Below are 12,603 nucleotides of genomic sequence, written 5' to 3'. Positions count from 1 at the left end.
ACAGACACAAACCTCCCACTGGTCCGCGCGGAAAGTCAGCTGCTCTGCCATCCCGCCCTGCGTCTGCGGCAAACGCCCCTGAGCCGCTCTGTGGGAAAACACGCACACAGCGAGCGCGCGCACGTGCGTGTGTGTGTGTGTGCGCGTGCGTGTGTAGGGAATGAACGCAGCCTCAAAGCACCAACGGCCACCGGGCGAGGCCCTTCCCTCCGGGCGCCTCCTGAGCCAGGGCTCATTCCTTACCTAAACGAGCCTCCCCCGGGCTCCTTGAGCTTGTTTTTCTGTGCAGCAGCTGCTTGTGCTGAGACAGTAGAAAGAGCTTTGGTTCCAGGTAACACGGCAGGTTTCACCACAGGGACTGCAAAACAAGAGACGAGGGTATGCCCCCCGCGCACAGACTCGGAGATGGAGACACTGCCGTCCCCGGTGCTAGGCGGGCTGCAGGGAGGGCCACTACTCCCGGCCCGCCACAAGGAGGCTTCCTAAAACGTCAGAAACGTTGCGTTACTAACTCTAGATTAGAGTAAAAGCATAAGCAGCATCTCTCACGCGTTTGCCTTCCTGTAGCTCATCAAACTCTTTGGAATGTAGGAACGACTACTCGTTAAGAACCCAGTCCTGAATGTGTAATTGTAAAAATCGTACTGACGGGGCGATGCCCGTACAACCCTGTGAATGTACTAACGCCACTGAATTGTACACCTGTCCACGTGACTAAAATGGCCAAGTCTGTGTTACGTGAGTTTCACCACAATTAAAAAAACAGGGGGACAGGGCCCTGGGGAGAGCGGCCCGGCCGCCGGCCCTCACCTGGCTGCAGCTGGTTCAGCTGGATCTGCTGGGGCGTGGTGAGCACGATGCGGTTGTGGGGCTGCCGGAGCGCCACCATGGGCGTCTGTGTCAGCGTCACCTGCGGCGGCCGGATCAGCGCTCCAGGCTTGGGCGGCGGCTGGATCACCTGGAGCAGAGCCCACGGGGCACGTGAGCTCACGTCCCACCCCCGCCCCCACCGCAGAGGGGGCTCCCACACCTGTTCCCTGCCCAGGGCGGGGGGTGGGCAGCCTTCCGGGAGGACCAGGAGGGTCAGCCGGGGGCACTGCATCAGGCTGCAAGCTCCTGGGGGCAGGTTAACTGCTCGGAAGCCACACATGGGGCCCTGAGGCCAGCGCCTGGAGGACAGTGTTTGCTGAGCTTGCGGACCAGTGTGGAACAGACGGCTTCTCCCCAGATGTGAGCACAGGTGCCGGGGCGCCCCCTCAGATCCCTCCCAGAGCCTCTAGGGCTGGATCAGAATCCAGCTGCTGAACTTTACGAAGGTCGCCTGGTGGGCACACTCTCAACGTTACAGCGCACTCGGGGAGGGATGGGTGGTGCCCAGGGCCGAGCTATTTCTGCAACAAAACCTATGAAAATTCACACTGTCCAGAACGAGCAGACACACGACTGCCTGCAGGAGGTTCAGGCCAAGTTTTGCCACAAACTCAGGGAAGAGCCTCCAGGTTTCACGTCTCTACGGCCTTCAAGGGAAGCACGTGATGGACCGGTGGTGCCCGACTCTGCAAGGGCGCGGCAGAGCTCCACCCCTCCAGTGAGGGGCATGCGAGCGAGCCCTGATCTCACACCTGCACTTTGGCCCGAAGCGCGCGCGCACACACACACACACACACACACACACACACACGGCTCCACCTCCCACGGGAGCCTGTCTTCCTCACCACCAATCAAGGCAAGAACAAATGCAGATTTTAACTTGAGCAGGTGAGAGACCACCACCTTCATGACTCTGATTGCCCGCCTGGTTATCACTCGAGCATTATCGTAAGATACACTCCACAACCTACGAAAGTGACGTGAGGACCTGCGTTGTTTTAATTTTTTTTAACCGTCTGTATAGGAACAAAATCCCTTTGAAATGTTAAAAGAAGAATAGCAAGTGCCTTTCTACACTGGGCGAACCCCGTCTGCCTGCAGGAGCGCGCTCAGTCCTGAACTCTTACTGGGCGAACCCCGTCTGCCTGCAGGAGGCAGGAGCACGTTCAGTCCTGAACTCTCCCCAGCAGACACCCTTTTCTATAGCTACACGACCAGAACCCTGGATCCCAACCACAGATAAATCCACCGTCAGCAGCCGTGCCTCCCGAGGATCTCCGAGCCCCAAACGACGGCTGCAGAGCTCGGTCCTAGACCATGAAACCTGACGTGTCCAGCGCCAAGCACTTAGCGTCAGCTTCGTGTATTTGGGCCATTGCTCCTAATCAAAGATAACGTCCAGCTAAAAGATCCACTACAAACACACAGTGTCCATTTAAACCAGGGATGCCCGAAACAGCACAGACAACGGACGTGCCAAAGGGCAAAAGTCAGTAGGCTTATTTCGTTTTACTGAGAAATAAATTTCGAAGCTGCAGGGCCTCGGCCCCTGGCTGACACCTCACTATTTCAGATCCCGCCCCAGGTCCTCCCTGACAGTCTCTCTGAGCCGCGGGCGGCCGGGCACGTGCAGGGGAGCAGGGCGAGGCTCTGGCCTCCATACCAGCGGCGTGGGCTGCCCCTGCTTGCCGACGCCCACCGGCGTGGGCTGCGCGAGGCTGATGACAGGGGGCTGGAGGGCGCTGGTCACGGTGGCCGCCGTCTTCCCGGCCGTGCGCTGCACCGAGCCGCTGAGCACCACAGCCGTGAGCGCGGTGGTGGCCTGCGAGGCCGGTGGCGGCTGCTGCTGACTCTGCTGGATGAAGGCCGCGGAGTCGGGGGTCAGCTGTCTCAAGGCGGGCAAGCTCCTCTGGGCGGAAAGACAGAAAACACACGACCCTGAGAACACGTCCTCGGCCAAACAGCGTCGGTCTGGGGCCTTAAGGAGACGCCCCGGGACGCCGGGTGCCGGCATCCCAAACCACTGTCCCCCGACTGCCGCTGAGCAGGGTTACCCTCAGTGACAACTGGCTGCAATTTGTTTAAAAAACAAAGCAGAAGCGCCACTTCTGAAATGCAGTTAAGCGCGTCAAGGCAGCCGAGGCATCTGAGCGACACCCTCGTCCCAGCGGCGCGGGGCCCCCGTCTGCGGGGAGAGGGCCCCTCGCAGTCCCTGGCGGTGACACAACATTGTGGCCTCAGTGGCCGGGGTCTCGTAACTTACAGAGAAGCCTCGAAAGAGAAAACTTAACCTTCTGTCTCAGGGGGCTTGAAACCTGCAAGCCCACCCGTCCCCGGGACGCGCCCGCCCCTCCACCCGACGCTGGGTGCTCGCAGGCGGCTTCAAATTACCTTCAGGAAAGGCACAAGGTAAGGTTGAGGTGAAGAATTAAGTTCTCGGTATAACCTACTAGTGAAATCCTCTGCTTCGATTTTTCCGTCCTTAAAAATAAAATTCACGTTGAAATTCCTCCACGAATACAAACGCGCACGTGCATATCTTTATGCAGCATTTCTCTGGTCTCGCGTTTTAGGACTGGCTGTTCCTCACGCCAGGTCCTGCACTGGATGAAGGTGCGGGAGGGCCCGGGGGCCACATGCTCAGCTGACACGGGTTCCCGGGCGTGGGTGAGGCCCCCGGCCCTCCCTGTGCCCCGCCCCATCGGGGCTCACTGGCCCACCCCACGACTTCCCTACGCCAGCTCCCACGGGACATCTACGCGGCACCTAACCCACCGCACATCAGGCATTTTGCCAGGCGACAGACTAGCCTAAAAGTACCCTCATGACCAAGTTGGAAGGTACCGCAGACCAGGGACACCCTTACCCAGAGAGACCACACCTACGCCGAGACCCCAGAGCAGCTGGGGCACCGGCGGGGAGAAGCGAGCGCCCAGACGAGACGGCCCAGACCCCGCTCTGGAAACCAAAGCGAGCCAGGTGTGGGGGCTGGGGGGCCAAGCCCGTGGCTGACTGGGCCCAGTTCAAGGTGGGAGTGGCCAGGGCTGCAAAGAGGTCCTGTAACAAGGGCGGAACGGGGGTCCTGGTGCCCTGATAAGGGCGCAGCACAACGGGGACGGCACTGGGCTCATCCGGGGGTGGGGGGATGGATGGGGAGGGTCGACGAGACGAGCACACGCTTCCAGCGCCGGGGAGGGACCACAGACAAAGGACCGTGGGAAGAAAGGGAATGGCGTTTATTTAATTAGAAATTTTCATTGGAAGGTAAAATTGTTATAATTAAAACAAACAAAAAGCTGGGAGTTCTTGTTCGTCGCAGGAGGTGAGATTATTTTTCAATCTCTGGGTTTCCTGAAAAGATTTAAGGAGCATCTGAAGCGATCATTTTTCCTTGTGAGAGCGGGACTTCATTCCTTTCTGGCCCCAAACCCACATGGTCTGCAGAGGCGGCACAGAGCCAGCCCCTGAGGGTGGCTCCCCTCCAGCCCAAGCCTCGGCACGGAAGGGAGGCTGCGAGCGGAGGGTCTGAGCCGACGAACCCACCAGCAGGACAGAAAAGTCCAACAGCCCGTCTGCTGAGCCACCAGGTTTCCTTGCATAGAGAAACCGAGAGGAAAGGAAAACAGCAGGAAGGAGGGGACCCCCAGGTTACCAGCAACAACAGAGGCAGCTGCCACAGGTGGACCTGACCGACTCTGACCGAGCCCTGCAGGCAACACTGGACTCAGCCTCTGGGCACCTGGGGGCTGCGAGGGATCCTGTGTTCGCAGGTTATGTCCAGGCATCCGTGCTAAAATATTTATGAGACTGGGGAGGGGCTGCGGGTGGCAACAGGGGCGCAGCAGATGCAAAGTCATATAAGAACTCATGACCGACGAAGCCCGCAGGTGGCCCAGAAGGGCTGTCACTCTGCTTTCCGCTTCTGTATCACTTAAAATCCTCCATGAAAGGGACTTCCCTGGTGGCACAGTGGATAAGACTGCGTGCTCCCAACGCAGGGGGCCCAGGTTAGATCCCTGGTCGGGGAACTAGATCCCACATGCATGCCACAACTAAGAGTTCCCACGCCACAACTGGGGAGCCCACCTGCGGCAACTAGGGAGCCTGTGATTGTGAGCCTGTGAGCAGCTAAGACCCCGTGCAACCAAATAGATAAATATTTAAAAAAAAAAAAATCCTCCGTGAAAAAGGCAGAGCAGGTGGAGGAGCGAGCGAGGGCCTTTGAACACCCTCCATCTGGTGAGTTTACATCGCTCCCCTGCGGCCAACACGCTGTGAGGCTCCGAGAAGCCAGGCTGGCGAGCGGATGGCAGGGTGGTGGGCAGAGGGGCCCAGACTCCGGCCACACCCCACCCCCATGGCCAAGTACAGCGCTCTAAGGCAGAGGGGCCAGCGTACAGAGCTCTTACCAGCAGATTCTGTACCAGTTCTTTCACGTTAGCGGCTGTCTCTGTAGACTGTTTACCAGATGAAGCCAGTTTTATTAGCGTAGATAAAAAATTTTTACATTTCTTCACATTCTCCATAGTTTCCTGGATAGAAGTTAAAAAGATGTAAGCAAAAAACTCTTAAAAGGCAGATTTTCATCACAGCTTTTAACTAAGACATGGGTATCATATAAGAAATGTATGTTTCTGGGCTCCCCGGTGGCGCAGTGGTTAAGAATCCACCTGCCAACGCAGGGGACACGGGTTCGAGCCGAGCCCAGGGCCGGGAAGACCCCACATGCCACAGAGCAACGAAGCCCCGTGCGCCACAACTACTGAGCCTGTGCTCTAGAGTCTGCGAGCCACAACTACCGAGCCCACGTGCTGCAGCTACTGAAGCCCGCGTGCCTGGAGCCCGTGCTCCGCGACAAGAGAAGCCACCACAGTAAGAAGCCCACGCACCGCAACGAAGAGTAGCCCCCGCTCGACGCAACTAGAGAGAGCCCGTGCGCAGCAACGAAGCCCCAACTCAACCAAAAATAAATAAATAAATTTATTTTTAAAAAAAAAAGAAATGTGTATTTCTTTTCTTAAACTTCTTTGAGGAAAATGCAGTAACTCTCACGGCCTGATGATGGGAGTATAAACCAGGACATGTGCTCTGAAGGTCCAGACCCAAGTTTACAGCTCACTCAGCCCAGCAATTCTACTTTTAGAAATGTAACTAATAACCAATAAATGTAAAAAAGATGACCTATAAGACATTCACCTTGATACTGCTTACCATAAAGAAAAACTGATCCCTACCTAAGTGCACAAGAGAAGAAACTGAATTATGGCACAGATACTAAAGATGATGAAAAATACTCAGCAAAGAAACGTGAACAACGTAAGTCATAAATGAAGCACGATCCCACTGGTTTAAAGATTCACACGTGTGCAGGACAACTGCTGGAGATAAGTGTTAAGGGGGCAACGCTGCCGCTCTACAGGCCGCAACCGTCGTGCAGCCCGGCCCCCGTGTCACCCCTCTGAACACACCTGGTCCGGCTCCATCCCACAGACGTCCCCCACAGCCCAAAAGCCTCGTGTAGGGTGGTGGACCCTTCCTGCGGCCCTGCAGAGACCACTGCCCTCAGACCCACTCATATGGAGCCGTGGAGACCCCAACGCATCCCCACGTCCGCGGCAGCGGCTCCCCTGGGCCGGCTGGCGCTCTGAGGCAGCACGAACCACACATACGGCCCCAAATCGCAGCCGAGAGGCGGCACTCACCGTGGCGGCTGTGGAGGTGGTGGTGGCCCCCGGGACCGTTCGCTGAGGTGTCCCCGTCTGAACAGCTGTCGCCGTCCCAAGTGAGGGTGTCTGGGCAGCGCCACCCAGAACAAGCTGAGGCTACGAGAAGCCAAAACACAAGGTAGATAGAGGCTGCGGGGAGACGGCCTTCGTGAGACTCCCTGTAGCAGGCGGGACCCCATGGGACATGCGGCCTCAAGGGACCACACCAGCCCTGCGGCAGACCGTGTCCCCGAGGGCCACCTTCCTGAGCACCGAGGAAGCAGTATTTTGCAGCAAAAACTGACAGAAACGAAGCCAATGGCCGGGAAGAACCTGGTTGTCAGAAGTCGATCCTAGAAGTCACATGGTGACCAAAACAAATGATCTTTTAATAACCAAACCAGATCCCGTCTCAGAACTGAAAAGAACAAACAGAGAAACCAACTGAAAAGCCCGTCACCTGGCTTGTGCAGGCAGCTGGTGACAAGGAAGCCAGGACGTCACATGCACACGGGCAGGCCGCCCCCCATGCGGGGGGCGGCACCAGGACTCGTCGGGGTCCCGGGCTCCCCCACCGCTGCCGGACCAACCTTTCTTTGCTCCCCCAAAGCGAGTCACATCCAGAAACATCCTGGAAAGGGGGTGTTCAGAGCAGGCGGGGACTCGATGTAGTTGGTGTTGGGAGGGAGGGGCTGCTTTGCTAAACGAATATATTTAAGCCAACAAACAGCTAGACATCAAACAACAACTGTGCTCGGTCAAATTCCGGAGACTTCTAGTCTGCGTGACCAATCAGGATGCAAATATTTACTGTTTTTTTTTAATTAGCACTTTTCCAATTTAAAAAATGGAGCCTTCTCCAACTTTTTAGACGTTACTCTCTTACGACTTCGGAAGATAGGGGGCAGTGTAACCCCAAGCATGACTCGCCTGCGGCTCTTCTAAGCAACCAGGCCCCAGGCCGGGCAAGGGACTCAGACGGCACGGCCGCTACGGCAGGGGGTGGGCGGGCAGCTGTCTGCACCCCCAGGCTGTGGACACTGGTTTCACGGGAGGAGTTGAAAGAGATGATGGGCTCTTCCTTTATTATCTGGGTATTTTACTTGTAACGTTAAGCATGTATTACTTTTGTAACTACAAAATGGCAAATAAAAAACTTCAGAGGAGAAACGTAAAAGAACTGACCAACAGCCACCTTTGGGCAGCAAAAGGGGAAGAGCAGAGCTGCTTCGGGACACCCAGAAACAGCCAGGGCACTTCCATTCTTGGGAGTTTTCCTTTACATCAAACTTTATTCCTCACACTTGCTTCTACTGGTCAGATGAATACACGTTTCACCTGGATGATTCTGAGATTGTGGGAACCTATGTTGATAAACTTATTTTCTACTAAATCTCATGCAAAAGCTGACCATGAGCTTCACTACCTTCTCAGAAAAGGTTCCTTTCACTATAACTGAAGTTCAGATGCGCCAATCAGACTGAACTCGGGCCAGAAGACCCCGTCTCAGGAAGCGCCGTTGCCTGGGCAGCTCCTGTTGCGGGAGACCACTGAGTTCAGTTACTTGGGACCCAACTGCTCCTTCAGCTGTTCTGAAAAGCAATGTCAGGGCTGCAGACGCCAAAAGGCAAAGGAGGACAAGACCAGGGTGAGTGGAGAGAGCACTGGACGAGGTGCGGCTGCAGGGAGGCCGGGCCGAGGCCACACCGGGACAGGGGTCCGGAGCCTCTCACACCGCACGTGTCCGCGCCCATCAGGGAGGAGTGTTGTGAGAATCGCACGCATGAACGCACATACACAGTGAGGACACATCCTCCTCGGTGCAGGAACAGTTCGCGAGCAACACACGCGCGCGCGCGCACACACACACACACACACACACACACTCTGTCTCTCTGTCTCTCTCTCTCTCTGTCTCTCTCTCTCTCTACCCCCCCCACCCCGCGCGCTGTAGATCTTCTCTGCTTCACAGATGCAGTTACTAAGGCAACGTTTTCAATTGTACTTCCGGCACAGTGGGAAGCTTTTAAGAATGTTGCTGGTGTTAAACTCTATGCGACTTTAAAGAAAAGCAACTGATCTACGCTGTGTTCCCCAAACTCCAAAACTTAGCATCCAGCACCCAAACTCGCGAGGCCTGACCCCTGCGTCCTGGGCACCACGGAGCCCCAGCCTCACCTGAACCCCGGGAGAGCGCTGCAGCGCGGTGCTGGGCTGTACCGTCGTCTGGGCCTGAGACACTTGCTTGATTATGGTCGTTGGGGTCACCTGCCGTGCAATAATGGGGGTCCCAGGTGCCTGAAAAACAAGGAGGAGTCGCCTAGGAGGAGAGACAAGTGAAAGTAGTTCCCAGCACCTGGCGCGCCCAACACTCCAGCCTTCAGTGCAGAGCCAGCGCGCTCAAGGGCCCCCAGGTCGATCCCCAGCCTCAGGGAAGCCACCCTACGTCTACACTTTCCTTAACAAGTAAAAGTGTATGATCGGAACCTCCATCGTGTAACTGTAATACACTCCTTAATAAAGTCTCCAACCTGGTCTTTAAGGAACGCATATAACCTGGGAAATCAATACTTGTGTGGATTTCTTGTATTCTTGGCCACAAGCGCCAAAAAAGTAACAAAGGCACTACAGTAAGAGGCATGTGTTCCCTGGGCCTAAAGACTGGTCACTGTGCTGCAGAAAAGGAAGTAAACGAGACACTTACAGTGAACTGTCCTACATAGTTAGGGTACATGAAGTGAAATAGCCCACATCTGCGTCTTACTGGACAGACCTCGACAGACCCTGAACACTGCTCTGGGCTGCTCTGGATTTTCGGTCAGGGGAGGGCCCTTTGTGAGTCCCCAGTCTACAGCACAGGGGTCTCAACTCCAGAGGAACGCGGCTGAAATCAAAGGAGAATAGAGCTTTCCAGATCTTCTTCGTCTCCATGTTAGTCTCTAACCAGCCAACTGGCTCAGAACAGCAGAACGGCAGCACGAGGCAGAACGGCATCAGAGACAGAGTAGGGAGTAGGGAGGTGATGTGCGGGCATGGACCCAAATGGAGACTGAGAGGCAGAACCCTGGGGGGAGGGGCGAGTCCCAGGCACTGGGCTTCAAGCATCCAACCCATCCTCCCTCCACAACCCCAGGGGGCCACAGCCTCAGGGGTCAGGGCAGGCAGTAACCCCTAAAGGCTTCAATGTCTGCGGGGGAGAGGGGAGTACTGTTTAACATAATCCTGTAAAGTTCTTCCACGCCTCCCTGGTAGTGACGGCTGCCACTTGCTCAGCATTCCCTCTGTTCCACTGTCCTAACTGGTCCCCGTGACAGCCCTACAAGAGCAGCACCGGCGGGATCTCCACGTTGCACAGGAGGAAACTGAGGCCCGGGAAGGTGGCGTCACAGGAGAGAAGGGGAGGGCCCAGGCGGGGTCCAGGCGGCAGACCCCAAGCTCCTCCCGCCGCATGTGGGCCATGCCACACCCCCTGCCCCGCCACACCCCCTGCCCCGCCCCACCCCCCGCCAGGCCCAGCGCTGGCTCGCACTCACCTGCACGGTGGAGATCTGCACGGGAGGGGCACTTGTGGGCGTGGCCGGGCGGGGCGCCATGGCGGTCTGAGGCTGGGCCTGGGCGTGGGCCTGGGCCTGCATCTGGGCCAGGGCCTGCTGAGGAATCATTAACAGCTGCCCGTTCTCGCTCCGCACGAGGACCATACCTGGGGGAGGAGAGCTGGCATCGGGAAACACGCCCCAGGGCCGGACTCCATGGGGGAGCCCGGCAGCTCAGAGGAGGCAAAAGGAGAAGCTGTCAAACACAGTCGCAGAACTCTATACACACCTGCGAGAAAGAGGGTCCGCAGCACTACAAAAACGTAAAAGGAGTTTTTTCCTGGATTCAAACAGCAACAGTGGGCCAGGCAGCCGAGCTGCTCACGCCGCCGTCTGCCCCTGCGCTGGCCTGCAGGTCAGGAGGCCCGGAAGCCGAGGGCCTCGTGTGCTCTCAACACGGGCTGCCCGGCGTGGCCAAGTTCACAAGGCAGCAGGTGTCTGGCGGGAGGTCGTGGCTGGAGCCTCAGACCCGAGCCCTGCCCTGGAGCAGGTGTCCACACCCCCACCCCCGTCCCCGTCCCCACGGGCTGGGCTGGGCCCTGGGAGGCTGCGCCCCACAGCCCACATGCCCAGGGCTCCCTGCCTGCAGTCCTGTGAGGCCCTGACACTCTTTCCAGAACAGGACCACTCTTGCGGGGGGGGCAGTTCTGTGCCCACGACGACCTGAGGCGCCCACCACAGAGACACAAAGACACGGAGGACCGCTCGCACTTCACGGTGCTTCAGCTACGTCACTGGAAGCCCAACCCTAGCGGGCAGGTTTGGCGTTAATTCCAGCTTCAAAAACCGGCAACCAATTATATCCTAGATTCCACTAGAAACAGCAACACAACTTTCACACTTGATTTCCCATGACGGATTAGTGATGGAGCTGCAAGGGGAGACCTAAAAACGCCATAAACACCGTACTCTTCCCAAAGCAAGGCCTCAGCACAGGGCCCTGCACGAGGCACCCCACTGAAGAGCAACACAGCCGGGCAAGGGGGTGTCGGCCAAGGAGCCTGCTGCCTGGGCAGCCCCTGCGTCCTCCCATGAGGCAGCTGAAAATCAGGTCCGAGAACCTCCTGCCAGCTTCACAAGTGACATCAGGCTTTCCCCTGCTGAACCAAACAGGAGTTCGATCCAACTCACAAGTCTGAGAAGTCTCTGAAGCTGCTGGGTCCCGGCTCCTTCGACACCCATCGTGACATCAGGAAATAAGAGGCCTCTCCCTGGGGTCACATCTGCTACTCTTGATCCAAAAGAACCACGTGTATGCCCATCATGAGACCTTCCCTCCAAAACATCCCTTTTAAAATACGCCATGCTGCAGCAAAGGAAACCATAAACAAAACAAAAAGGCAACCCACAGTACGGGAGAAAATATTTGCAAGCAATGCGACTGACACGGGATTAATCTCCGAAATATACAAACAGCTCATGCTGCTCAATATCAAAAAAACGAACAACCCAGTCAAAAAATGGGCAGAAGACCTAAACAGACATTTCTCCAAAGAAGACATACACAGATGGCCAAGAGGTACATGAAAAGATGCTCAACATCACTAATTATTAAAGAAATGCAAATCAAAACTACAATGAGGTGTCACCTCACACTGGTTAGAATGGCCATCAGCAGAAAGTCGACAAACAATAAATTCTGGAGAGGGTGTGGAGAAAAGGGAACCCTCCTGCACTGCTGGTGGGAATGTAAACTGATACAGCCACTATGGAGAACAGTATGGAGGTTCCTTAAAAAACTAAAAATAGAGCTACCATACGATCCAGCAACCCCACTACTCGGTGTGTGCCCTGAGAAAACCATACTTCGAAAAGATACACACATCCCTACATTCACAGCAGCACTATTCACAATATCCAGGACATGGAAACCACCTAAGTGTCCATGGACAGATGAATGGATAAATAAGATGTGGTACATATATACAATGGAATATTACTCAGCCATAAAAAAGAATGAAATAATGCCATTTGCAGCAACATGGATGGACCTGGAGATAATCATACTAAGTGAAGTCAGTCAGAGAAAAACAAATATCATATGATATCACTTATATGTGGAATCTAAAAAAATGATACAAATGAACTTATTTACAAAACAGAAACAGACTCACAGACTTACAAAACAAACTTATTGTTACCAAAAGGGAAAGGTTGGGGGGGATAATTTAGGAGGTTAGGATTAACATATACACGCTTCTATATATAAAATAGATAATCAATAAGGACTACTGGATAGCACAGGGAACTCTACTCCATGTTCTATGGTAACCTATATGGGAAAACAATCTGAAAATGAATGAATATATGTCTATGTATAACTGAATCACCCTGCTGTACACCTGAAACTAACACAACATTGTAAATCAACTATACTCCAATATAAAATAAAAATTAAAAAACTAAAACTAAAAAAATAAAATAAGCCATGCTAA

The 12,603-nt window shown here is 55.2% G+C and overlaps 1 protein-coding gene across 1 annotated transcript in view; it reads right to left on the bottom strand.

The window, feature by feature from the left end:
- Positions 1-12,603, bottom strand: part of TAF4 (TATA-box binding protein associated factor 4) — a 71,516-nt gene that overhangs the window by 20,327 nt on the left and 38,586 nt on the right. Inside the window, exons 2-9 of the mRNA XM_079943630.1 lie at positions 10,109-10,275; positions 8,754-8,873; positions 6,573-6,692; positions 5,280-5,402; positions 3,262-3,351; positions 2,534-2,779; positions 811-958; positions 244-358 (exon numbers count right to left, since the gene is read on the bottom strand). Coding sequence (XP_079799756.1) covers positions 244-358; positions 811-958; positions 2,534-2,779; positions 3,262-3,351; positions 5,280-5,402; positions 6,573-6,692; positions 8,754-8,873; positions 10,109-10,275 — 1,129 coding nt within the window. The remainder of the gene's footprint in view (positions 1-243; positions 359-810; positions 959-2,533; positions 2,780-3,261; positions 3,352-5,279; positions 5,403-6,572; positions 6,693-8,753; positions 8,874-10,108; positions 10,276-12,603) is intronic.

Source organism: Stenella coeruleoalba (genome assembly GCF_951394435.1).
Source record: "Stenella coeruleoalba genome assembly, chromosome: 15".
Classification (NCBI taxonomy): domain Eukaryota; kingdom Metazoa; phylum Chordata; class Mammalia; order Artiodactyla; family Delphinidae; genus Stenella; species Stenella coeruleoalba.
This window is presented reverse-complemented; position numbering and strand designations above follow the sequence as displayed.